The following is a 26,425-nucleotide window of genomic DNA, read 5'->3' as shown; positions in this document are numbered from 1 at the left end:
GGACCTGTGGGTGGTCTCTCCACTGAGATCCCTCCACTTGGATCTGAGACTCGTGAGTCATACTTCCCGCCTGCCCCAATTGTGGAAGTGGAGGGCTAGAGAAGGACTTGGCAGGGGGGTAGATCGCCAAAGACGGGTGCTTAGTTGGCTGCATCACCCCAGGTTGAATCCAGGTCGGTAACACTACCCAAAGAACACCTCCTCCAGACTGTGCTACACGCGCCCTTCCCAGCAGACAGGCTCTCGACCCGGCATTTCAGGGCCTTTGGAACTAGCCTCACCAGCTCCACACCTTCCTGAGCCCATGGAGCTGCCCATGGTTCTAGCCTCAGGCAAGTTCCACGGCCTCTGGCTTAACACCCTCGGGGCCTTTCCTCACACTGCTCCTGTGCCATGGGGTCCAGCCCAGGCTCGGGATTCATGACTCCCTGCCACCTGGCTACTAAGATGAGTCCATCAAAGCCTCACAAACCGATGCCTGCAGACCCTCCAACCAGTGCCCCTTGAAAAGCCCCCAGCTTCTGAGGCCCTCAGAAGGCAGAGGCAGAGGCAAGGGAATGTGTTCGACACAGCCAGGCAGCCCCCAGCACCACAAGCACAGCCGCCTCTGCTGCAGCATCCCAATCAAACGAGGTGGCCAAAGCGCTCTCTGTAAACCTTCTCTACACAGCACAGACACAGCGCTGACAACACACTGGGCGGCAGCACGCAGCACAGCAGTCAGACCTCCCTGGAGCACTGCAGTGCTAGTGGGGGCAGCCACGAGAGCAAGCCCAAAAGGACCGGAATAGCTGCCAGGGGGCCAAGAATGTGCCGCGCAGGGCTTGAGGAGGGCGTGGAGCATAGCACCCCTCCGCCAGGCCACATCTCCTGGCTGAGCATTCACAGCATAGGCCAGGTGGGTGACGTGGGGCAGGCAGAGCCCGGCCAGGTAACGAGCTAATGCCGGGGAGCCCTACCTCGGCTCCAAGTCAGCACTTGCCACCATTATTCTGTTTCAATAGATTTTTGTTTCTTTTTTTAAACTGCAAAATTCTTATGAAAGCGTAGTCTAAATGATCTCTGGATTCGTTTTCTGGCAATGGCAGCTGGTCCAGATCCTACTGTGTTAAATGAATAGACACGAGAGCAGAGCTGAGCTCAAGGTGTCGCTAATTCTCTGCCATCATATTTAGACGGGTGCTGTGTTGCCAACTCATCAAAAAGACAGCTGTCTCCTCTCTGACTACAGATGGAATGTTCCAAACAAGTCCCTGGTGTCCAAATGGGGCGAGTGAGGCACCAAGAGCGGCTGCAGTGAGCTCAGCATGGTACCTCCTCGTAGGAGTCCACTGGACCCACCTCCCCACACGCCTGGGGGTCCTGCCTCCCAACCCATCCCCTGGAGTCCCCGCCTCCCTACCAATCCCTGGGGTCCCTCTTCTCCCCACGCCTGTTTTCCTGCTCCTCATCCCTTGCAATGACCCTCCACATCCCCAGAGCCCCTCAAGTTTCCAGGCCCAGGGAGGCTGATGGCCCTGCACAGTGGCAGGCGGGGACTTTTGCCTCCTTGGATATGAGTCAGGCTGGTAAAGGGCCCTCAAGGAGACACGGGGGCCTTCACCAAAGGCAGGTGTTACCCGTGTGCAGGGCCGGGGCAGGGGGGGGTGTGGGTGTCCAGCTCCGCACAGGCTGCAGGAGGGTTTGGCTGGAAGAAGGTCTCGTCCCAGCCCCTAGCCTTCAGCCCAACGCACGGGCTGCATGAGCCCAACACGCCTGTGAGGCCAAGGTGGCCCTGGCAGCCGTGGGGGACCGTGCTGTATGCTGCAAAGGTGGTTAGCCCTGGTGGCTCAGGTACCATCCAGGCTCCTGGAGTTGCTGCCAGAAAGGCCGTGTTCAAAGGTGGGAAACTGAGGCAGAGGAGGCTGGCCACGTATCCCTATCACACTGGAACCAGTGACAGTCACAGGGTGAGGCCAGCAGTGGGGTCCCTTTCATGTCCTCAGCACCCTCAAAACTGGCACAACCTCAATTCTCACAAATTATAAGAAATCTGCAAAATAGTTGAGTGTGTCCTCTGACTCCCGGTCGAGGTTTACCTCCACAGCTGCTCGGACGTAGAGTTTAATTTTATTTTCAAGTCTTAAAGCTTCTAATTCACACTCCAGGCATTCGATTTCAATCAGCTTCCCAGGATCCTGCAGGATGCAAATAGTTTTTGTATATACGGAGGTTTTTAACAAAAGCAATCATGTGCATTCATTAACTTCAAAGATTATTTTAAAATACTATTAATGGACTAGACAGAAATTCAACAAATAAAAATTATAAGATAATGCAAAGATACATAAGAAAAACTCAAAGATGCAAAGATTCAAGAAGGCTAAAAATTTATTTTCTTTTGCCTTTTTAATAGAGGGGAGAAAAGATAATTGCATTGGACATTGAATTTTTAAACAATTACACCAACTTCAGAGAGTGTTTCTGTTATGAAATTTGGCGAACACGCTTTCTTTCACTTAACCCCTGGTGGGGTTCGGAGGAGGGCGCCCTGCTTGGAGGCCATGGAGGAGGGGCCGGAGCTGGATTCGTCATGTGGGCGGGGTATACCTAACTTCTTCAAAACTGCTAACTGCTTCCCAAGGGCTTGTGCCATTTTACACCCCCACCAGTTGTGTATGACACCCCAGTTTCCTCCACATCCTCTCCCACATTTGGTATGGTAAGTCTTTTAATTTTAGCCATTCTAATAGGTGTGCAGTTGTTAGATAATAGAATGCATATATTGGTCTCTGTCCCTGGTTCCAGCACAGGGCTCCTAAAACCACTGCAATTTCCTAAGTGAGAAGAGTACTAGCAGCATCTTTTGTCCTCCAGAGGCCACTCCTGGTAGGCTGCTGGACGGGGGCTGGTCACGAGAAGGATCAAGCCATGACTAGAAGCTTGGAATTCTCCGCTCCACCTCCATTCTTCAGAGAGAGGGGAGGGGCGGGAAATGGAGTTAATAATGATAGATCACTCCGAGGTAAGGACGCCTCCATAAAAGCCCAACAACATGGGGTGCGGGGAGCTTCCAGGCTGACCAGCACATCCACACCGGGAAAGTGACACATCCCAGCTCCACGAGGACAGAAGCTCCTGTGCATGGGACCCTCCCAAACCTCGCCCTATGTATGTCTTCATCTGGCTGTTCATCTGTATCCTTTAATAAACTGGTCAACATAAGTCGGTGTTTTCCTGAGTTCCATGATCTGCTCTAGCAAATTATCGAAGCTGAAGAGGGGGTCGTGGGAACCCTGATTTATACAAGTGGGACAGAAGTGTGGGTAACCTGGGAACCTACTACTTATAATTGGCATCTGAAGTAGGGGGGCAGTCCTTGGGGGCTGAGCCCTTCCCCTGTGGGATCTGGAGCTATCTCCAGGCAGATAGTGTCAGAACTGAGTTCAATTGTAGGACACCCAGCTGGTGTCGTGGAGAATCACTTGGTGCGGGGAAAAACCCCACACATTTGGTGACCAGAAGTGTCAGAAGGGAAGTGTTCCGTGTGAAAGTAAAGGAGAGACATACAGGAGGTAAAAAACTAGGTCTTCCCGTTTTCCTAAATACAGTAGTAACCATCCTAAGTAATGATATTCAGCATCTTTTTTTTTTTTTTTTTTGCCATCCATATATGTTCATATGACAGAAGAAGTGTCTGTTCAGGTCTCTTACATTTTTTAAAGTTATTTTTCTTGACTATTGAGAGTTCTCTATATATTCTGTATAAGCCCTTTATCAGATATGGGATTTGCAAACATTTTCTCTCAGTATCTAGCTTGTATTTTCATTTTCTAAATGGTATCATTCAAAGAGCAGAAGTTCTTCATTTCAATAAAGTTAAATTTATCAATTTCTTCTTATAGGAACTGTGCTTTCGATATCTTATCTAAGAATTCTTTGCCTAACCTAAGGTCACAAAGGTTTCTCTCATGTTTTTCTCTAGAAGTTTTACAGCTCTAATTCTTGCCTTAGGTCTGATATGCATTTTGAGTAATTTCTGAATATGGTGTGAGGTAGGGGTCAACGTTCGTTTTTTTACATGTGCTTATTCAATTGCTCCAGTACCCTTTGTTTAAATAACTATCTTTTATCCACTGAAAGACTTCACACCATTATCAAAAGTCAGTGGACCCCGTGTTTGTGGGTCCATTCTGTTCCATTGGTCTATATGACTTCCTCCACGTCAATGCCACGTTGTCTTAACTACTGTGCCTTTGTAACAGGTCTCCAAGTTAGGGAGTGCACGTCTTCTGACAATCTTCTGCTCTTTCAAAGTTGCTTTTAGCTATTCTAGGTCTCTTGCATTTCCATATAAATTTTGTAATCAGCTTGTCAATTTCTGAAGCACTTCTGCTGGGATTTTGGTTAGGATGGCATTGAGTTTATTGTTCAACCTGGAGAAAATGGACATCTTAACAATATTGCCTTCTGGTTCATGTAATCATCTTTGCTTTTAACAGCAATTAACTTCTGAAGAGATTTAAGTATCTTTAAGTCTTTTATATTTACTCATGTAGTCACCCTTTCTGGTACTCCTCACTATTTTGTGCAGATGCAGATTTCCATCTGGTATCATCTTCCTTCTGCCTGAAGAAATTCCTTTAACATTCTTGTAGCATGGGTCGGGCTCTTTCAGGTTTTGTTTACTTTAATAAATCTTTATTCTTCCTCTGATTTTGAAAGACAACTTCTCTGAGTGTAGATTTTTGGGTTGATAGTTTTTTACTTGAAAGATGTTGATCCTATGTCTTTGGCTTGTATTGCTGCCAACAAAAAGTTTGCTGTATTCCTAATTTTGTTCCTCAGCACATAATTTTTTACCCCTCTTGAAAGATCATCAAATTTAGAATTTTGAGGCATTATTTCTTAAGAGATGTTTTTCTGTTCTCTAATTTCCTTCGGGGACTCCAATCGCATGCACATCAGTCTGCGTCACATGAGCCCAGATGACGGATGCTCTGCGCTCTCTTTTCCGCATTCCTCCTCTCTGTTTCATTTTGGATAGTCTGCATTACTGTATCTTCAAAAGTAAGCTAATCTTTTCTTCTGAAATGCCTAATCTGCTTTATTTATTTATTTGCTTATTTTTAAAGATTGGCACCTGGGCTAACAACTATTGCCAATCTTTTTTTTTTTTCTTTCTGCTTTTATCTCCCCAAACCCGCCCCACCCCGTACATAGTTGTATATCTTAGTCGCAGGTCCTTCTAGTTGTGGCTGCTTTATTTTTTATTTGAAAGTTTTACTGAAGTCTAGTGACCAAAAAATTGTATATACTCAAAGTGTAAATGTCATGCTTTGATAGATGTATACATTGTGAAATGATTATCATAATCAAATAAGTTAACACATCTGTCACCTCACATAGCTGGGGGTTTTTGGTGAGAATGCTTGATATCTACTCACTTAGCAAATTTCAAGTATACAATACAGTGTTTTTAACTATAGTCACATATCATTAACAGTATAGTATAGTATAACAGTATAGTCAGTATAGTTCTGTCCATTAGACCCTCAGAACTTATGCATCTTATAACTAAAAGTTTGTCCCCTTGATCAACATCCCCCCACTTTCTGCATCTCCCAAGCTCTGGCAACCACCATTCTATTCCATTCCTCTGTCTGGCTTCTTTCACTTAGCATAATACCCTCCAGATTCGTCCATGTTGTCACAAATGGCAGGATTTCTTTCTTTCTCATGGCTGGATAATATTGCATTGTATATACATACATTTTCTTTATCCATTCGTCCATTGACAGACACTTGTTTCTAGATCTTGGCTATCGTGAATAACGTTGCAGTGAACATGGGGGTGCAGGTATCTCTTTGAGACATGGATTTCACTTCCTTTGGACAAATACCCAGAAGTAGGATCGCTGGATCATATGGTGGTTCTATTTTTAATTTTTTGAGGAACTTCCATATGGTTTTCCATAGTGACTGTACCATTTTACAATCCCACCAGCACTGCATAAGGGTTAGCTTTTCTCTACATCCTCGCCAACACTTGCTATCTCTTGTCTTTTTGAAAATAGTCATTCTCACAAGTGTGAAATGACGCTCACCATGGTTTCGATTTGCATTTCCCTGATGGTCAGTGATGTTGAGCTCCTTTTCACGTATGTGTTGGCCATCTTAATATCTTCTTTGGAAAATGTCTATTCGGGTCCTTAGCCCATTATTTTCATTGGTTATTTGGGTTTTGCTACTAAGTTGTATGAGTTCCTCATATACTTTAGGTATTGATCCCTTATCAGATACGTGGTTTGCAGATACTGTCTCCATTGGGCAGGTGCCTTTCCATTGTGTGGATGGTCCCTTTGCTGTGCAGAGGCTTTTGGTTTGATGTAGTCCCATTTGTTTATTTTGCTTTTGTTGTCATATTAAAAAAAATCATTGCCAAGACCAGTATCAAGGAGCTTTTTTCCTATGTGTTCTTATGGGAGGTTTATAGTCTCAGATCCTAAAGTCTTTAATCCATTTCGAATTAATTTTTGTGTGTGGTATAAGATAGGAGTCCAATTTCATTCTTCTGATGTGAATATCCAGTTTTCCCAACACCACTTATTGAAGAGACTGTCCTTTCCCCATTGTGCATTCTTGGCACCCTTGTCAAAGATTAGTTGACCATATATGCATGAATTCATTTCTGGGCTCTCTATTCTGTTCCACTGATCTATGTGTATGTTTTTATGCCAATACTATACTGTTTTGATTACTACTGTTAGTGCCATTGAGGTAATTCTGACTCCTAGCGACTCTGTGGACTGCAGAGTGGAACCCTGCCTGGTCTTTTTGCTCCATCCTCTCACCTTTTGGCACTGTATCAGACAATGCTCTGCTGCTATTCACAGGGTTTTCATGGCCAAATTTTTTGCAAGTGGGTGGCCAGGTCCTTCTTCCTGGTCTATCTTAGTCTGGCAGCTCCGGTGAAACCTGTCCACCGTGGGGCTCCCTGCTGGTATTTGAAACACCAGTAGCATAGCTTTCAGCATCACAGCAACATGCAGCCACCACTGTATGATGCGTGGCAGACGGGTGGTGTGGTTCCCTGACAGGGAAATGAACCCAGCCCACAGTGGTGAGAGTGCTGAATCTTAACCACTAGACCACTAGGGCTGCCTTTGATTACAATAGCTTTGTAATATACTTGGAAATAAGGAAGTGTGATGTCTCCAACTTCATCCTTTCTCAAGAGTACTTTGGCTATTCGAGTTCTTTTGTGGTTCCATACAAATCATAGGATTGTTTTTGTCAATTTCTGTGGGAAATGTCATTGGAAATTTGATAGGGATTGCACTGAATCTGTAGATAGTTTTGGGAAGTATGGACATTTTAATAATTTTGATTCTTCCAATTCAAGAACATGAGATATCTTTCCATTTATTGGGTCTTCTTCAACTTCTTTTATCAACACCTTATATTTTTCAGTGTATAGGTTTTTCACTTCCTGGTTAAATTTATTACTAAGTATTTTTTAAATTCTACTGTAAATAGGATTGCTTTCTTAATTTCTCTTTCAGATAGTTCATTGTTAGTGTACAGAAACACAACCAATTTTTGGGTGCTGATTTTGAATCCTGCAACTTTACTGAATTTGTTCATTAGTTCTAACAGTTTTTGGTGGAGCCTTTAGGGTTTTCTATATATAAATAGCATGTTATTTGCAAATACAGAAACTTTTACTTCTTCCTTTCCAATTTGGATAATTTTTCTTTCTTTTTCTTGCCTAATTGGTCTGGCTAGGACTTTTAGTACTATGTTAAACAGAAGTGATGAGAGTGGGCATTCTTGTCTTGTTCTTGATCTTAGAGGAAAAGCTTTCAGCTTTTCACCATTGAGTATGATATTAGCTGTGGGCTTGTCTAACATGGTCTTTATTATGTTGAGGTACATTTCTTTTATACTTAATTTGTTGAGAGTTTTATCGTGACATGATGTTGAATTTTGTCAAATGATTTTTTTGCATCTACTGAGATGATCATATGATTTTTCTTCTTCAATCTGTTAATGTGGTGTATCACATTGATTGATTTGCATATACTAAACCATCCTTGCATCCTCAGGATAAATTCCACTTGAACACTGTGTTTGATCTTATAACGTGCTGTTGAATTCAGCTTGCTAGTATTTTGTTGAGAACTTTTGCATCTATGTTCATCAGGGATATTGGCTTGTAATTTTCTTTTCTTGTAGTGTCTTTGTCTGGCTTTGGCAGCAGGGTAATGCTGGCCTTGTAAAATTAGTTTGGGAGTGTTCGTTTCTTTTCAATTTTTTTGAAGAGTTTTAGAAGGATTGGCATTAATTGTTCTTTCAATGTTTGGTAGAAGTCACCAGTGAAATCATCTGGTCCTGGGCTTTTCTTGTTGGGAGATTTTTGGTTATTGATTCAACTCCTTACTAGTTATGGGACTATTTAGATTTTCTATTTCTTCATGATTCAGTTTTGGTAGGTTGTATGTTTCTAGGAATTTATCCATTTCTTCTAGGTTTTCCATTTTGTTGGTGTATAATTGTTCATAATAGTCTCCTAAGATCCTTTGTATTTCTGTAGTATCAGTTGTAATGTCTCCTCTTTCATTTCTGATTTTATTTACTTGTCTTCTTTTTTTCTTAGTTTGGTTAACAATTTGTCAATTTTGTTTATTTTTTTTAAAAAACAGGTGTTAGTTTCATTGATCTTTTCTATTGGTTTTCTGGTCTATATTTCATTTATTTCTGTTCTGATCTTTGTTATATCCTTCTACTAACTTTGAGCTTAGTTCTTCTTTTTCTAGTTCCTTGAGGTATAAAGATAAGTTGTCTATTTGAGATCTTTCTTTTTTCTTATTATAGGTGTTTCACTATAAACTTCCCTCTTAGGACTGCTTTGCTGCACCCCATACATCTTTGTGTGTTGTGTGTCCATTGTCATCGGTTTCAAGATATTTTTTGATGTCCCTTTTGATTGCTTGCTTGACCCATTGGTCGTTCAGGAGCGTGCTGTTTAATTTCCACGTTTGTGAATTTTCTAGCTTTTCTCCTCTTAGTGATTTCTCGTTTCATACCACTGTGGTCAGGGCACCAGCTGGGTGGGAGGTGACAGCTATATCTCTGGAGAAGGTTCAGTGTTGTAGTTTCCATGCAGCTCCATCAGCTGAGATCAGCATTGGCAAAGACTGTAGTGTTCCTCAAAAGCCAAGGCTAGTGATTTCTGTAGCAGTGGCAAGGTCTGTTGGGGTCTTTGGTGGCAAAGGCTGCTCAGGACCTCCTGATCACTTTTTCTCCCACAAGGGACGTCATGACCATGGGGATCTCTCTTGGCATCGGGTCTGGCTTACAGGCACCCTAGCAGTGTTGGTGGCACTAGTGTCTGGTGTGCAGGCACCCCTGGAGCAGCCATCGAGCTGAGGACTGGAATGTGGGTGTTTTCAGAACAACAGCAGCTGTGGGTCCTGGGTGCTGGCTCACCCATAGTGGCAAGGATGTGTGTAACACAGGTGGATGTCACGTGGCCGCAAAGCCAGGGTTTAGATACAATCTGCTTTACTTTCCATTTCAGGAACTAGTCTCAGCCCTGTGTGAGCTCTGCAGACTGTCCCTTGTCTCCCTTCAGGTGGTTCTGTCCCAGCTTGGGTAGTCCCTCACACACATGCACTGATCAGCACCCAACTGAAGACTCGGGGAGCTTCTGCAGATGCCCAGAGCTCTCACTTTGTGCAGTTCACTCCCCTCTGGTCCTCTCTCCTGTGAACTGTAGCTGCCTTACCTTCCCCTATCAGTTCCATCTCCTCAATTCAGGTGGACCACCAGGCTCCACCTGTGTCCTGTCTGCCGAGTCTGCAAACTCCCCAGGCAGTAAGCTGGGCATCATAAGACTGACCTCATGTGTTCCCCACCTCTCTAACTTACCTTCCTTCATTATCTATTGTTTGCTGTCTTGAAAACTATTGTTTCATATATTTTGTCTGGTTTTTCAGTTGTTTCAGGCTTGAGATAAATATGGTCCTTTCACTCCATCTCGGCTAGAAGCAGAAGTCCATTTATTGTTTCACTATGCCACTTTCACATTATTCACCCCTTTTAAGAAAAGGTTCAGGGGCTTGCCTGGTGGCGTAGTGGTTAAGTTCATGTGCTCCGCTTTGGCAGCCCGGCTTGGATCCTGGGCACAAACCTACACATCACTTATCAAGCCATGCTGAGATAGAGTTCCACACAGAAGAACTAGAAGGACGTACAACTAGGATACACAACTATACACTGGTGCTTTGGGGAGGGAAAAAAAGAGGAATAATGGCAACAGATGTTAGCTCTGGGCCAATCTTCCTCACCAAAAAAGCATACCTTTGAGAAAAAAAAAAGGTAAGGTTCACTTATTTCTGAACAATCATATAGAATTACATGCCTGATTTGCTTTTATTTTATTTTTGTTTACCATTCCTCGTAAGAGGATACTAAAGTGTCAGGCATTACAGTCAGTGTTGGAAATCTGACTCTGAGGCAGTGTCATTTCTTGTTTCCCAATTATGCCTCTTCCCTCTTGGTTGACACCTCTCCACTGACGTCTGATCCACTGGGAAGGACCCGGCTCTTGGACTTCCCAACCACGTGGCCCATCACCGCAGGAGACCTTATGAGGAAAGAGCTGGCAAATCCTGAAAACCTGGATGTGCCCACTTTGGGGAGTGTGCATTGATCTTAACATATTCGTTCATCCATTCAACAGGTATTCACTGAGCATCTCTGAAGTGCTAGACATTGTGCTAGGAAGTGGGGCTGTAACAGTGACCAGATCAGACAGTCCTCAAAGAGGGTGCGTTCTCATAGGGAAAACAGCAATAAACAAGTCACCATACACAACACTATTAGGCATAGAGCAGGTCAAGCTGCAATCATATAACAATTTACCAGGAAGATACATTTCACCAGGAAGATGAAACAATTCCAAACCTGTGTGAACCAATGCACATAAACCAATGACATATGTACAATGTAAAATCGAGACATCCATATTTGCAGAGAGAGATTTAAAACATTTCTCAGAGAAATCAACAGAGCAAACAGGTAAAAATGAGTGAGGATGTAAATATTTGAACCAATCAACTGTGAAGTGGTATTTAACAAATACATATACGATCTTGTATTTTAAAAATAAAGATATTCTTTTCAAGTATGCACAGAATATTTACAAAATGTAAGATCAATAAATACTGAGCACATTGGAACAGACCAGCGAGGACTCAGAGGTACTGTGAACTCAGAGGTACAATTCACTGACCCCTCTGCATTTGAGTTAAAACTTTAAGTTTAATAAAGAGCTGGTATTAGACATTTCCACAGATACCAAAGACATGATATCATCAGACCACACTGTCAGACCACCGTGCCAGGAAGGGTGATAAGCCCCGAGCAGAAGGCTACACTAGTTGGAGGAGGTCACGTTCTATAGGTGGTCCAAGATGGGGTGACATTTGAGCTGAGGCCTGATGCTGGAAAAAGAGCCAGGGAGAAAGTCCCTGAGACTGGGCCACGGGAGGTGCTTGAGGGGCACCAGGGGGTTGAGAGCCCCCCACCTCCACTCAAGCCTCCTTCACAGGAACCCGCTGACAGGAGCAATGGTGACTCACCTTACAAGCGTGTGTTCACTTCTACAGCAGCCCTAGGAGAAGGGTCTTATCACTGCCGCCATTTCAGAGACAAAAAACTGGGCTCCCGAGGGTGTCACGCAGCTAGTGAGCAAGGGAAGCAGGGTGGGACCCCAGTGCTAAGATTGCGCCACTGCGTCATGGAAACCCAGAACAGGGAAGGGCCGTAAAAGCACTCTGTGAAGTGCTGCAAGAGCGGGCGCCCCCTCATCTTAGAGCTTTATCTGGACGTAAACTCCTGAGTCAGCTGGTATCTAATACCAACAGGGAACTTGGGATTAAATACACCTGGTGTTCAATGAAGATGGTGTGAGGTGGGGCTGGCCCGGTGGCGCAGTGGTTAAATTCACACGTTCTGATTCTCGGCAGCCCGGGGTTCGCCAGTTTGGATCCCGGGTGCAGACATGGCATCACTTGGCAAAAGTCACACTGCGGTAGGCGCCCCACATATAAAGTAGAAGAAGATGGGCATGGATGTTAGCTCAGGGCCAGTCTTCCTCAGGAGAAAGAGGAGGATTGTCAGTAGTTAGCTCAGGGCTAATCTTACTCAAAAAAAAAAAGATGGTGTGAGGTGACACTGTGGCAAATGGCTGCACCATCCTAGCAAATCCTTCATCTACCCTATTCATCCTTGCGAGCAGCCGCACTTGAAACAGCATGTGTTGGAGTCCACATACTGCATTCAAAATGGTCAGCGCGAGCTGCTAACCAAGGCTTTGCTCTGTGGAAGAGCCCTTTCACAGTTTTTTAAATTAAAAAGGAAATAAATCTGAAGTATGCACTCTCATAAACTTTTGTTGGGAATGCAAAATTTCTTTGGAGGGCAATATTGTAATAGACATTTAAAAATCTTAAAAAGCAAGAATTCGCTAGCAATTTCACGTCAATGAACTTATCTTAGGGAAAAATTCTAAATGCAGAAAAAGCTTTAGGCACAAAATGTTCCTTGCAGCCCTTTATATAAAAAGCAAAAAATGACAGGATTTAAATGTCTAATCACGGAGTTGGGGAGTAAGTTATGGATCATGATTATTAGGAAATATTGTGAAGCCCCTAAAGTGAGCTGCAGAAACAACTGGTGGCAACACATGCCTAAGATGACAGGAAAAGGGGAAGGGGCACGATGCAAAAATCACATCATCTAAACAGTAAAAAAGGCTGGAAGGAAATCAGCAGCGGTGCACATTTAGGCCCTGCTGGGGAGGGTTTTCCAATTCCTTTCTCTTCCTTGGCCTCTCATGTCTGGATCACAACGAGCAGGTACTGCGCATCCACAGTCACTAGGCTACTTACTTTGCTGTCAATTTTCTTCAAGTCTGAGAGGCAGTCAGAGGAGACCTCCTCGCATTTCAAGATCAAAGAAAGATGTGCCAATTCAAACAGCAAAAGAATTCTGGAAACAAAGAAGCAAACACCAATGGATCAATAAGGGGTGACAGGAAACACAGACCTGCCTGGCAGAATAAGCATGCAGCCACTGTTCATCCGCAGGCAGGAAACAGAACAGAACGTAATCGAGACCCTATGCGGACAGTCCCCAAGCCCAGCCAACCCCAGTCTGACCCGGGATTTGGAGGAAATCACAGGCTGTGTCCTGCTGGGGGAAGCGCCCTCCTCCTCAGCCTTCAGGGCAGGTCTGAGCACAGTCTGGACGAGGCGGGGACAAACACCCTGCACAGCAGCTCAAGCCGTGGGTGTCACTCTCTGAATTATTGGAGCAGTGGCAACATCAGGACAGATGTGTATCTCCTGACTCAAAGCCAGCTCTTCCTACCACATGATGTGCATCTGGGAGCATCACCAAGAGCATCTGCAGTCACCAATCAGGGTGTCTGTAGAAATGGACATGCTGATGCCGAAATTTATACAGAAATGCGAAGGACCTATGATGGCCTAAGCAACTTTGGAAAACAACAAAGGCAGAGGACTAACCTCCCTAATTATAAGACTTACCAAGAAGCTGTAGGAATGAAGGCTGTGGCCCTGGTGAGACAGGCCAGGTGTGCAGCCCTGACTCTGACACTCTAGACCAGGCAATTCTTTGTGAGTGGGGAGGCCTGTCCTGCGCACCACAGAACATTTAGCAGCAGCTCTGCTTGCCAGCCACTAGATGCCAGTAGCAGCTCCACTAGTGGCCACCAGCAGTGTCTCTAGACACACCAAATGTCCCCTGGGGACAGGCCAACCCCCTTTCTGCCCTGTCCGAGGTAACATCACAGCCTTACCAAGGAACGCAAGCAGCTGCTCCGCTGTAGCAGCTGAACTCCAACCTGCGATGGGAAGGGGTGTGGGCCCCGTGCTCCCCACCGCCCCGCCCACCTCCTCCACCAGCTCAGTCCCTGGACCTCCAAGGGCCCTGGCAGGCCCGGCCTCCCAACCTCCAGCCCCTCCACCCCTCCACTCTCCTTGAGCTGAAGCTACACAGGCCTGCTGTGCAGCTAGGAAGGGAGAATCCATAAAGGTATAAACCATTGGTGTTCATCCTTTTTTGATTTTAAACTATCAGGACCAGTTTTTTCCTACATAGAATTCTAGACAGAGAAGCCCAGTGGAGAGGTGTTAACAGGGCTCCTCACAGAAGGAACCTCTGGGGCTCTTGGGGCGGAGGGAGGACCTGAAGCCCAGGGAAGGCAGATCTGACTGGCTGAGCCTGTGTCCCCAGCAAGCAGAGGACACACTTTCTCTTCCAGTGCCCAAGGAGCAGAGACCCAATGCTGACCGCACATGAAGCCACGGGGAAACGTGACTGTTCAAATGGGAAACTGTCGTGGCCATCCTCTCTGGCCACAATGCAACGAAACTAGAAGTTCTTATAAAAGTGAAGCCATAGGGACACTGCAGGGAAGAGAACCATTTTCAAATCCTGGGGGTCAGGGAGCCTTGCCAGGTGCATGGGTAGAGGCAGAGAGCATAGTCCAAGGCTGGTTCACAGGGGGGCACTGGGGCGGGGCAGGGGGCACAGTCAGCTCTGAGCTGGGGCCACGTGGCCTTCGCTTCTGGGGGACACAACGTGCTTCTGGGAGATCCGGGTCAGCATCGACTCACATGACCGTTGGGCCAGGAATTGGGTGAATCCACTGAGAGGCCTAAAACAGCCTCTGGGCCAGGATCAGTGGGAATAAATGTTCGCTCAGATTACTCTTCTATTAAATAAAATATTTCTGTAGATCAAGAATTATTTTTAAAAATCTCAGGGTAAACAAACCGGGTCTATTGATAAACACATGGGGGCTGGAGGGCTCAAATTTCAAAACAGAAAAGGCGTTTGCAAGTCAATAATAAAATGATTTATACCCTACATTCTAAAAATTGGGCAAAAGAAATGAATAGGAAATTAACCAAAGAAAAACAATGCCAGTAAATATATGAAAAACTTCCAACTTCCCCAGCAGTCCAAGAACGTGAAGCAAGCCCATGGCATGCATCTCTCACCCGACACGCTCAGGGCTTCCCGGGAGGCGGGAGGCGAGCATCCTCACGTGTGTGCTCTGTAGAGCTGTGCAGCATGTGTCAAGGGCGCCAGAGGCCCATTCCTAGAAACTGCTCCCAGAGGCTGCTCAGGCTAGTAGTGAGACCCTCCATGGAGCACCCAGCAGTGACGGAGTGCCAGAGGCCACGGCTGAGCCCAGCCTGCCTTCAGTTAGAACAACTTAGAGATTCTGAGGAAAGAACTGACCCTCTTTTCAGAAAAATGCTCACACCTACACATACACATGTATGTATGCATTCACACACCCTAGACAGCCTCCCAGAGGATCTGAAAATCCACGTTAGGATCCTGGTCGTAGGAGAATATTTCCTGATGCAGAAAAATATTCACAATTTATGTGGAAAAAGCAGGTTAAAAACTATGTGATGATAATTTTGAAAACAAACATTGATGCCATTTTCAAACTTCCTATAATATTTACAGATTAAATTTGAAATGAGAAATGATGAAAGTCACTTAAAAAATATGTATATACAACCTTTAGCCCATGAAATCTAGATAAATTTCAGAGCAACGGAGGAACTCACATGTGAAGTGACAACATGAACACGAGATGTCTTGGTGCACCCTCGCACCCAATCCAGCCACCAGCTGTCTCAGGACACCCATGACCCTGCGTTCATGGCCTGTGGCGTACCCTGCTTCTAACCCATAGGAGACCTCAGTGCTGAGCAGAGGCCACATTCCTGATCAGCTCACGAACAATTCTGACTTCCCTGGTGCTAGTCGACCACCCTTTCCGCTTTGATGAGGCGAGCTGTCCTCTGGAGAGGCTCACCTGTAGCCCACAGGCACTGGATGCTGCCAGCACCCACATGAGCCTGGAAGCAGCACCTGCCCCAGTCGAGTCTCAGAAGAGACTGCAGCCCCACCAGCACCTTGATCACAGCTGTGTCCAGATTCCTGTCCCACAGATACAGTGAGATAATCAACACACAATGCTTTAAGCTACGTCTGTGGTAATTTGCTATGCAGCAACGGATAATTAATACACCCTCGTTTGAGGTTTCTAGGGCTGCCATGACAAATTACCACAAACTGGATGGCTAAATTTATCCTCTCACAGTTCTAGAGGCCAGGAGACGGAAGTCAAGGCATTGGCAGGACTGTGCTCCCTCTGAAGGCTCTAGGGGAGAACCCTTCCTCGCCTGTTCCAGTTTCCAGTGATTATCGCCAATCCTTGGTGTTCTCTGGCTTGTAGCTGCATCGCTCCAATCTCTGCCTCCATCGTCATGTGGCCTTCTTCCCTGAGAGTCTCTATGTTCCAAATTCTCCTCGTTATAAGGAAAAGTCACTGGATTAGTGCTCATCCTAATCCAGTATGACCTCATCTTAACTTGATCACATCTGCGAAGACTATTTCCAAATAAGGTCACATTCACAGGTAGTGAGGCATAGGACTTGAGTATACCTTTTTGGGGGAACACAATTCAACCCACAACACCCCAAAATTAACTATCAAATGACAAACTGAAAAAATATCCAAAACAATTATTATAGCCAAAGGGCCAAAATTCTCCACATACTAGGAGTGCTGAGAAGTTGATGAGAAAATCATCGAGAACTTAAAAGACAAATTCTCCAAAGTGGCAGTTCAAAGGCCCCCAAACGTGGCTGAGCCTTACGCCTCCCTGGTAATCAGACAGGCAGACAGAAACCAAAATGATAAGATAATTTCAGCCACCACATTAATAAGGGCTTTTTTCCGATCTTTTAAATAAACACACAGGAGAATGTCACAAAACAGCTGCTGGGTTGGAAAGCAAACCCGTCACCTCTGTGGAAATAGAGTGCAGAGTACATTCCAGATCCTTCTGTCAGCCTCTAGCTCAGCTGCCTGCTCTGGGAATCCAATCCAGGATGCAACCTAAACTCTGAACAGAGCTTCTGAAAAGGCTCAGAGGACTCAGGAAAGCCAGAACTTTCCTCGTTCGCCTGGAAATGCTCAGGAAAAAACGCTGCTCTTCCAGCTGCTGAAACGTGACACAGCTGTTCAGAAAGGTGTGGGATGTTATGACAGCTTGAGAAGTGCTGGTGCTTACAAGTTAAACGGGACTTTAAAGTAGGATGTGGAGTTATACACCCCAAGTGCTCCCCAAACAGTACGAACCTCAGGACAAAAAAAGACTTGAAAGAAATACACTAAAACCTCCACAATGGCTGGCGCTTGGTAGGGTAGTCATGGTTGCTGTCCATATATTTTCTCATTTTCCTGTACTTACCAAATTCTGTACAATGATTAGGTAGATGTGAAACTGGAAAAACATAAACACTTACTTTTCGTCTCTGATTGAAGGGAGCTGCTGGTGACCGTAAGAACCTAAATGGTCATAGGTCTCCTTCAGAATTTTGTTGACGTCTTCAGGTAAATCATTTTTATCCAGTTTTCTAGAATTAATTCAAACATTAATTAACGCAAGAATCCTGTCAGATTAATTCAAATTATCCTAAGAGAAACTCTAAGTCTATAAACCTGTGTTTCCCCCTAAACAGAAGGCCTAGAATAAATCCTTCCTCCTTCCTTTCCTCCACTCTCCAGCCCACTTCTCATATCACCTCATTCTCCCTCACTGCCCGTCCAAGTTGTTTCTTCCTACATCGCCAAAAATGAAAACACCCCTGGAAAATGTGCACAAGCCCCTCTGCCAGAACCAGTCCCACACAGAGGGCACACTGTTCTGGGACACTTGGCCCTTCCCATGTCCCCTGCCCCAGGACCCAGGGCAAGCAACCCACCTCCCTCTGAACAGCCTCCCTCTCCTCTCACACACTGTGTCTCCTCACTCCCTCTCCTCTCACACACTGTGTCTCCTCACTCCCTCTCCTCTCACACACTGTGTCTCCTCACTCCCCTCTCCTCTCACGCACACTGTGTCTCCTCACTCCCTCTCCTCTCACACACACTGTGTCTCCTCACTCCCTCTCCTCTCACACACACTGTGTCTCCTCACTCCCCTCTCCTCTCACACACACTGTGTCTCCTCACTCCCTCTCCTCTCACACACACTGTGTCTCCTCACTCCCTCTCCTCTCACACACACTGTGTCTCCTCACTCCCCTCTCCTCTCACACACACTGAATCTCCTCATTCCTTCTCCTCTCACACTGCTGGGATCTCCACCAAACTAACTCCCTTTTGCCACTGCAGCAGGTTCTGCCTGCGTCCAGTTCCTCTCCCTCATTCACTCTAACCCACTCCCATCAGGGTTTCACCCACAAGCTGCTCTTGTTTTGCTCAGTTTCATGGTCCAGTCTGTAGCCTCCCTGGCAAGCCCTGTAGGGAGCATCTGATACAGCTGGTGACTCTCTCCTCCCAAAACTCCTTTCTTCACTGGCTTAGAAGCCACAGTCACCCTTGGCAACCTCATGGGCTGCCTCTTAATAAAGGGAGGCAAGGCGGAGTCCCATGCCCCCTGCAGGGCCTCTCCCTGCCACTCAGCACTCTCCCAGCCACTGGCACACCACATCCCTTCACTGAGGGCACAGAGACTCCAAGTCAGCACCACAGGTAAAACTCAACTCTTGCTCTCCCTCCCAAACCACTTACGCTTTCAGCATATTAATGTGGAAAGTGACAGACAGGCTAATGGAAGTTTTCTTTTCTTCCTTTAACTGAAGCTCGTCCATTAATTCATGCTGCACCTGTAAAATGGAACAGAATATTAATTTAGATTTAAACACATAATTAGGTAGAGATCTAGATATTATGTAGCTATTATTTTGCAAATATTCCTCATTTAAAATTAATATTTATAATTAACAAGTATCTTCTCATTAATTATGTTTTATATTCAGTTTTTGTACACAACTTATGTTAATTTCCTAGACACAAAAATTATTAGATGATGAACGCTCTTCATACATGCTATTTTAATTACTTTATCTTTACAAATTTTCTGCTAACCTTTTTTTTAAATTCAATGCTGTTATTAAAAAAAATCCAAAGAGTCACAATAAAGCAAAAAGACTTTGTTTTGTTTTGTCCACATATGCACATATGTATGTTTTTATATCTCTCAATGGATAGACTTCCTTGCTGTTTCTATAGTTTTCTGAAGAATGACATTTAAGAAAATTATTTCTTCTATCTACATTTTTCGATATGCCAATTTACCATAACAGAAAATATTTGTCGATATTTCTGTGGCACGTTAGCTTTTATGAACGGTGCTGCAGTGGCGCAAAACTTAGCGGCCTCCTCCTTTTTTCCAGCCTGAAGATAACACTCCAGAAGCTCCCTGGATAATATAAAAATAATAGGTATTAAACCTTGATGAAATCATTTTGTGCTGCAAATGTGTAATAACTGGGTTATTATACTTGCACTATTTTTGTGTTTCACAAACTTCAGACAGATACACAGATAGGCCAGTTCCTAACCGCAAACCCACAGCCTGTGGCTTACCAGGGACATGCCAGCAGGCACTGGGAAAGCTATGCTACTGCTAGCAAGAGGGAAAGAGAATTGTTTTCACTTTAACTACCTAGGACATTTAAAAATGACCTTTTAAAGAAAAATTGTATTTATATTTTCTGTTACAGGCTCCCCAAATGGCCCTAAAGCACGTGAGGAAAGCCTGTAGATTCTGGATTCTGACTTCAGGGCAGATTCTCTGGGTCCTCTTGGCATATGGCTCCCCAAGTACAGGAAAAGTCTGACAGAGCGCCTTTCATTCCCCCAGCACAAGGACCACCTGTTGACATCTCTTGCTGTGGTTTCTCAGGGCCCTCCCTGTGGCAAATATACTCGGCACACGCTTCCCTAACAGGACCGCCTGGACCAGCAAGCCCATTCTGGCTGAGTTTTATATTGCTGAAATGTCTACTACATTAACAATTTACTGAACTAAGTTTTTAAAACCATGAGTGAAGACTATGACACAGGCTCTCACTTCCTGTGTTTCCAGTCATAACATTCGCCCTGTTGTAACACTGGTGTAATCAGGACACTGTGACGTCATCTACAGAGTTTAGAAACATCTTCAGACAAATGATACAAACAACATAATTCTAACTACAGAGTAGACAATAATGGCATACACCCTGCGTGTAAAGTCATCACCCCATGGGAGAAGGCAGGGCGGCTCCCACTCACAGCATCAGCTCCGCCCGCCAGTCCTTGTCTTCTTCCTCCGTCTGATTCAGCACAGTCACAATTTGGGAGAGGCTGGGGATCAGGTGGTGATGATATCCAGGCTTGAGAAATGGCCTCACCATCTGCCAGTAGAGGACTGAAGCATTGTACACCAAGAAGTAATACCTGTGGCACAAGAGGAAGTCTGAGACTGGCTCGGAAGGCAGCCTGTCCAGAGCCCCCTTCTGGGAGGGAACCTCGAGTCCTCTGCTTCCAGCAGATGGCAGCAGCCCCATCTGAGAGGCTCTGGCCCACACTGCGTGAGTGTGGTACACAGGCCTCCCAGCCACGGCACCCTGCTCAGATGGTGCTGGGTCCAACTAGAGATCCTTTCACTCATTCAGTAACTTGATAAAGTGACTCACTCCCTGTGAAAATACACCAGTGAGCAAGGCCTCCTTTGGTTTCCAAGGGATAGACAAGAATGGGCAAGTGCAGGGAGGAAATCAAGGAAGGCTTCCTGGAGGAGCTGACATCCCTGGAGAGGGAGCAGGAGCACCCTCAGAAGCTAGGCTTTTTCCTGAGGGCTGCAAGGGCCACAGGAGTTATCTGAGTAAGGGGCTCACAGGGGCCAATGTGCCTGACTCCAGGCCTCTCCAGTGGGGCCAGCTCCGACTTTTGAGCTTAGGTACCTGGTGGTGTTCTAACTGGCCATTAGATGGACGAGTGCCACTAATTACCGCTATTCCTCAGGAAGGAGGAAGGCCCAGGCCAAGGCAATAAGATAAAACCACCCGCTCCTTCATGGGGTTTACTCAGAGCCATGGAATGACCCAGGTCACGACTTATTTTTTCCCCAGCTTTTCCAGGAAAGGAGGGGAAGTGCAAGATGTCATCGACGGTGCAAGCTCTGACTCTCGGCGTTCTGTCCAGATGGTCAGTCACCTCTGCCTGGAGGGACTCCGATCAGCCTGTTGTGCCTCCCCAGATGCCACATCCAGAAAGGAGCTCATGTCCCTGCAAACTCGTCTCCCGATTCCTACCATGGTCGGAGGCTGTGCAGACACTCCCCCACACTCTCACATTGGCTGCTCTCTCTTCCCCACTGCCACTGCCCTGGCCCCACCATCCTCTCTCCCCTGGACCACCCAGGGCCGTCTCCCAGCTCCTCTCTTCCTGGCTGCCCCAGGTCTATTTCTAAAGGTGGTCCTGCCAGCCCCCAAGGCTCCTGACCCACCCTCATCCTGTCTGCAGGTGTCCCCAAGACCCCCGGAGTGCAGCAGCAGCCAGGCCCCTCCCTGAGGGCGCCCACCAACTCGGCTTCACGGCTCCGGGGCATATTCTCCTGGAAACATCCACTGTCCTTAGAACCTCTGGTTCCAGGCCAGGCCTCCTATCCACACGTCCCCACTGAGGGAGGGTCTGCGGAGCTGGACCCTGTATGCCCAGCATTACAACAGGTGCTGGCCAGAGACGGCCACCAGCAGCAAGTATTGGGAGAATGAATGAATGAACCTAAGATTTATACTTATATCTCCTTTAAATGTTGTGTCCTATTTAAATAGGCTGTACTAATGCCAGTTTGTATACAAGCTTAACAGTTTCAATAATATTGATTTTTGATGAAGAAAGCATTAACTAAGTATCAAACTGTGCTGCAGTTTTCACCAGATCACCTCTACAGGCATGAGGCCTTGGCCCAGGCGCTCCGCCAGGGGCAGTATAGGCAAGTGGGGCAGCGCAGGGAGGGAGCCAAGATGCTGAACCCCATCAGAGGCCCGAAAGCGAGGGGGCCCTGGGGACAGGCAAAAAGAGGCCCACAGCGAAAGCTGACAAAGTCATCTGCAGATCACAGACATGGCTGAACAGGGTAGAGGATGCAGTTACAGGAACTGTGCATGCACGCGGCCAGTTCTCATGTGAGAGACATGAGTATGTGACCATCAATGCAGAAAAAACACAAAACAAAACAAGGACAAAAAATCCCAACAGTCTGAACAGATAGAACCACTTGGTAAATTCTGTTTCTGAACCTTTTACACAATCAGTTAGAATCGGCCGATTCCATCGTGCCCACCTCGGTTCTCCTTTGGCAAAGTTGATGGCCTTCATATACTGAGTCACACAATTTTCAAATTCCTCCTAAAACAACACAAAGAACACACAATTAAATTGAATTTGCCAGTGAAACATCAACCACTGCTCATTGTCACTTCCGTGAGCACGAAGCCTCTCTGAGGACTGGCCTGGCCCCCTGTGCCTGAGCAGCAGGAGCTGGAGCGCGGGGCAGAAGCCACAGCTGCGTGTGCTCTCGGGCGCCCCAGCCTCTCTCCCTGGAAGCTCCCCCCTACCTGCCTTGAGGACTGCTGTGGACATGACTGTGGCACTAGGATGCAACGGTCAAATGGCAAACAGGACACAAGTCAGACTCCACTGCTTAGGGAAAAGGCATAAACGGGAAATACTGCAAGTTTCGAGTCACTGAAAATCAATCTGGCCACTTGACTCAACAAAAAACATTTTCAGATTTGTCTAGCCTGACACGAGTTTGGAAGTGGGGTGAAATTTTTACTGTTGCGATACAAGAGGCAGAATTTTGAGGAGAATCAAGGCAACCTCGGGGGAAACAATATAGTCATACAAAGCATGACGTGTTCATTTTAGACAGCGAACCAGCAAAGGCGTGCACTCCATCCCCTGGGGAGCGTGAAGACCGTGCATACGAAGCCTTCACAACTCAAATGAACTAATAAAGAAAACTGGAGGAACCGGCACGCAGGGGGCGCTCCTGCTGGCAGTTCCTGCTGGGCCCAGGGGCCCGGGACCATCTCTCACCAAGTTTTCGGTGGACTTGGGGGCACACAGCTGGGCCCTGCACAGGTGCGCTCGGCCCAGAAACTGGGTGACCGGCCCCTTCACCTTGAAGTACATCTGGATGCAGTCCTCGCTCACCGCTGGTTGCCCCATCTGCAAGAGAAGACCTCCGCGTGCAACGGCTCCAAGGACGCCTTTGGATGGTGCTGGCTCCCTTCCCATAAACACACTCCAGACAGGCTCTGAGGATGGACCTGAGCACCCACCCTGCAGCCTCCTCCAGTGGACCACCCCACCAGGCGCTCCGCTTTCCCCAGTCCCACCTTCTGCTTCCATTATAAACCCAGAAATAGAGATCTCCTGACACAACGCCCTAGGGGCCCTGGGCTTAATGACCTTCAGGGCCTGCTCGGCACACAGAACAAACAGGTCCGGGCTGAAGCTTTCTGTGGGGTCAAACTCCGACTTCCCCAGGTTGGCAGACTTGATCAGTTCATAGGCCCTCTTCAGGGAGGCAGCATCTATCAGGACGGCAGTGAAGGAACTGGTCAGGAAAAGGCACCCGCCGCACCCCTGGGCAAGAGCGGGGAGGCCAGGAGGGGCCGGGAGGGGCCGGGGCAGGCCAGCGCCCCTGGCCGTGCTCCCCCTGGCCGTGCTCCCGGAAGATGCCCCGCACCGCGCGGCCCCGCAGAGCGGCCAGCCAGAGCTTCGGACGCAGCGGCGTGAACATCCTGAGGGGCCTCTCAGGACGGCAAACCCTCCTCCGGTTCACATTCGCCCAGGGGGACAAATCCGCGAAGCGCGGGCTTCCGGAGGTCACCGGGGCTGGCGGCGCTGCGACCAAGGGGATTGGGGCGGGGGGGGGGGGCTCTTGGTGGGTCCTGGGGCCTCCCTAGGCCAGGGGTGGGGCGCTCTCGGAGCCGCCCCACGCGGGGGGGGGGGGGGGGCCAGGACCCAACCCCAGGGCCTGGAGGGGCGTTGTGGCCGCGGGATCAGGCTGGTCCCGGGGGGTCAGTCTCGTCCCCGGCGTTGGGGCGGTCCCGTGGTCTCCCCAGTCAGGGGCCGGGCCCCTGCCCACCCTGCTGGCTCTCGGCGCGGGCCAGCTCCTCCGTGACAACCAGGTCCATGGCTCCAGGCCGGTTGGCTTTCTCCTGTGGAGCCGGTGGCGGTTGCTTAGCGACCGAGAGGGACGCGGACCGGGTCCTACGGGCCGGCGGCGGGGCCACACATCTCCAGAGGCGAACCGCCGCCGGGTCCCCGCCCCTGCGCTGGTTTACCCATCCGCACTGGAGCGGGGGCGGGGCGGGGCGAGCGAGGAGCGGGCAGGGGCCTAGGTGGGGCGCAGGGGAGTGGGTAAGCTGGGAGGGGAGGGCGCGCCCACGTAAGGTCATGCTTTCGCAGGCCTGTCCGCCCTTGTACTGGCCCCGCATCCCTGCCAAAGCCCCTAGACTAGACATGGATGCTAGTCTCCCATGTTGGCTGATGGCACCCACCCCAACCCTCCTGATGATGGTGCAAACTGGGGCTGCCCTGGGCTCCAGTCCTGGCCCTTGGCCATCCCCCTCACATTTTCCCGAAATGTAGTCCTGCATTCCTTGGCTCTTTCATCCATTCATTCATTCTACAAATAGTTATTTGCCCCCTGCCATGGGCCATAGCTGAGCGGGGCCTGTGCAGGCAGAGACGTGGACAGGCCCCCCCGTGGGTAGAGGACGTCACACAGAATAAATGTGCGCCTCCTGGGTGCCACCAAGGGAAGCCAGGGAGCCTGACAGCTTGTACAGTGGCCTGATCCTGGGTGTGGGGCCAGGGGGTGGTGGTGGGGAGCAGTAGGGAGAGCACCCTAAAGGCAAGACAATTGACCCCAGATCTAAAAGAGGAGAGGAGGTGCCAGACAAAGAAAAGAGGGAAAAGGATGCCAAGAGAGTAGCATCTTGCAAGGCCTGAAGGAGGGAGGGGGCCAGCTGGGGATGCACAGTGCTGTGGGCTAGGAGGGCAGGAGACAGCCACTGCTGGGGCAGGGTTCCCCTCTTCCTACCTCCCCAGGAAGCCCACAGCGTGTCTTAAACAGTGTGTGTCAGTCTGAGCGTTTTCTGTGGGTGCCGGGTGGAAACTGGTTCGGAGGGAGTGAGACTGATGAGGACCAGCCAGTGCGAGCAAGCGAGCAGAGATGCCGTGGGCTGGCTTACAAGGCAAGGACAGAAAGGGAAGAGCAGATGTGAGTGATGGAGCAGGTATGGGGCCAGGAAGGGCCAAGAGGCCATGGCACTGGGGACAACACACTGGGATCGGGGTGGGGGGGGGGGGCATACACTTTTGCAGGGAACTCTGGGAAAGGACTAGCTGGAGGAGGGCTCAGGAGATAGTCCAGGTGTTCTGCCTGGAACTTGCAGGATGTGAGGTACTTAGAGTTGACACTTAGGAGGGATCTGTGCTCAGAAGAGAGCTCTGGGCTGGAGGAACAGGCTTTTGAACAGCTGCTTAGAAGTGATGGAGTGTGGCTGAGATTGCTGAGGGAGAGCACACCCAGGGAGGCTAGCAGGGGGCTGAAGACTAGACTTGGAGAACCCCAGGCCAAGAGTAGCAGGAAGAGCTTCAGCAGAAACAGAAGTGGGGCCAGAGATGTGGAAAGGAAGTCATACAGGCCTGGATCCAGAAGCCAAGGGAAGGCTGTTTCGAAGCAGGGAGGTGGATCAGCTAGGTCAAATGTGGCCAAAACACCAGTAAATGAGCACTGAGAAATAGCTTTGGGTTTCCCAACATGGATGCCATCGGTGACCCAGGAGTAGACATTTCTCTGAATTGGGGGGTGGGGCAGAGCCAGTTGGAGGGGGTAGAAGAGTGAGTGAGGGTGACAGGGTGGAGAGAAAGGTAGATACACAACTCTTTCAAAACATTTGGCTCTTAATGGGAGGAAAGAGGCTGGGTGTTGATGATGTAGGGCCTTTCGTGTCTGGGGAGGGGTCTTTTTAAAGGTAAGGCAAGCGCTTTTAAAGCTGATGCATTTATTCACAAACAATATGATTGTGTATGTAAAAAAATCCTGTGGCATCTACAAAAATACTACAACTACTAATAAGTGAAGTTAGCAAGGAGCAGGATGCCACATCAGTATGTGAATATCCATTGTATCTGTATATACTGTATGAGCAAGAAACAGAGAAGGACAGAAAAATACCATTTAAAATAGTATAAAAAGTGAACTACTTTGGAATAAACTTAACAAAAGATGTATAGCACTATTACATTGAAAACTACAAAACACTGCTGACATAAACTAAAGAAGACCTAAATAAATGGAGAGATATGCCAAGTTCATGAACTGGAAGACTAAAATTTGTAAGGTGTCCATTCTCCCCATGTTGATCTTTAGACTCGATGCAATCTCACTCAAAATCCCAG

The 26,425-nt window shown here is 47.6% G+C and overlaps 1 protein-coding gene across 10 annotated transcripts in view; it reads right to left on the bottom strand.

Moving 5' to 3' along the window:
- CFAP46 (cilia and flagella associated protein 46) overlaps window positions 1-24,498 on the bottom strand; it is a 135,898-nt gene extending 111,400 nt beyond the window's left edge. For all 10 annotated transcript variants that reach the window (XR_011441397.1, XR_011441398.1, XM_023636605.2 and 7 more), the window contains exons 1-10: window positions 24,102-24,498; window positions 23,420-23,544; window positions 23,045-23,176; window positions 22,287-22,351; window positions 20,231-20,395; window positions 19,250-19,373; window positions 18,683-18,777; window positions 17,413-17,523; window positions 12,939-13,038; window positions 2,079-2,177 (exon numbers count right to left, since the gene is read on the bottom strand). Coding sequence is in view for 8 of the 10 variants with exons in the window: in XM_023636605.2 (XP_023492373.2) it covers window positions 2,079-2,177; window positions 12,939-13,038; window positions 17,413-17,523; window positions 18,683-18,777; window positions 19,250-19,373; window positions 20,231-20,395; window positions 22,287-22,351; window positions 23,045-23,176; window positions 23,420-23,544; window positions 24,102-24,480 (1,395 nt within the window). In the remaining 2 variants the exon portion in view is untranslated. The remainder of the gene's footprint in view (window positions 1-2,078; window positions 2,178-12,938; window positions 13,039-17,412; window positions 17,524-18,682; window positions 18,778-19,249; window positions 19,374-20,230; window positions 20,396-22,286; window positions 22,352-23,044; window positions 23,177-23,419; window positions 23,545-24,101) is intronic.
- Window positions 24,499-26,425: the final 1,927 nt, after the last annotated feature.

Source organism: Equus caballus, chromosome 1 (assembly GCF_041296265.1).
Source record: "Equus caballus isolate H_3958 breed thoroughbred chromosome 1, TB-T2T, whole genome shotgun sequence".
In the NCBI taxonomy this organism is placed as follows: Eukaryota; Metazoa; Chordata; class Mammalia; order Perissodactyla; family Equidae; genus Equus; species Equus caballus.
This window is presented reverse-complemented; position numbering and strand designations above follow the sequence as displayed.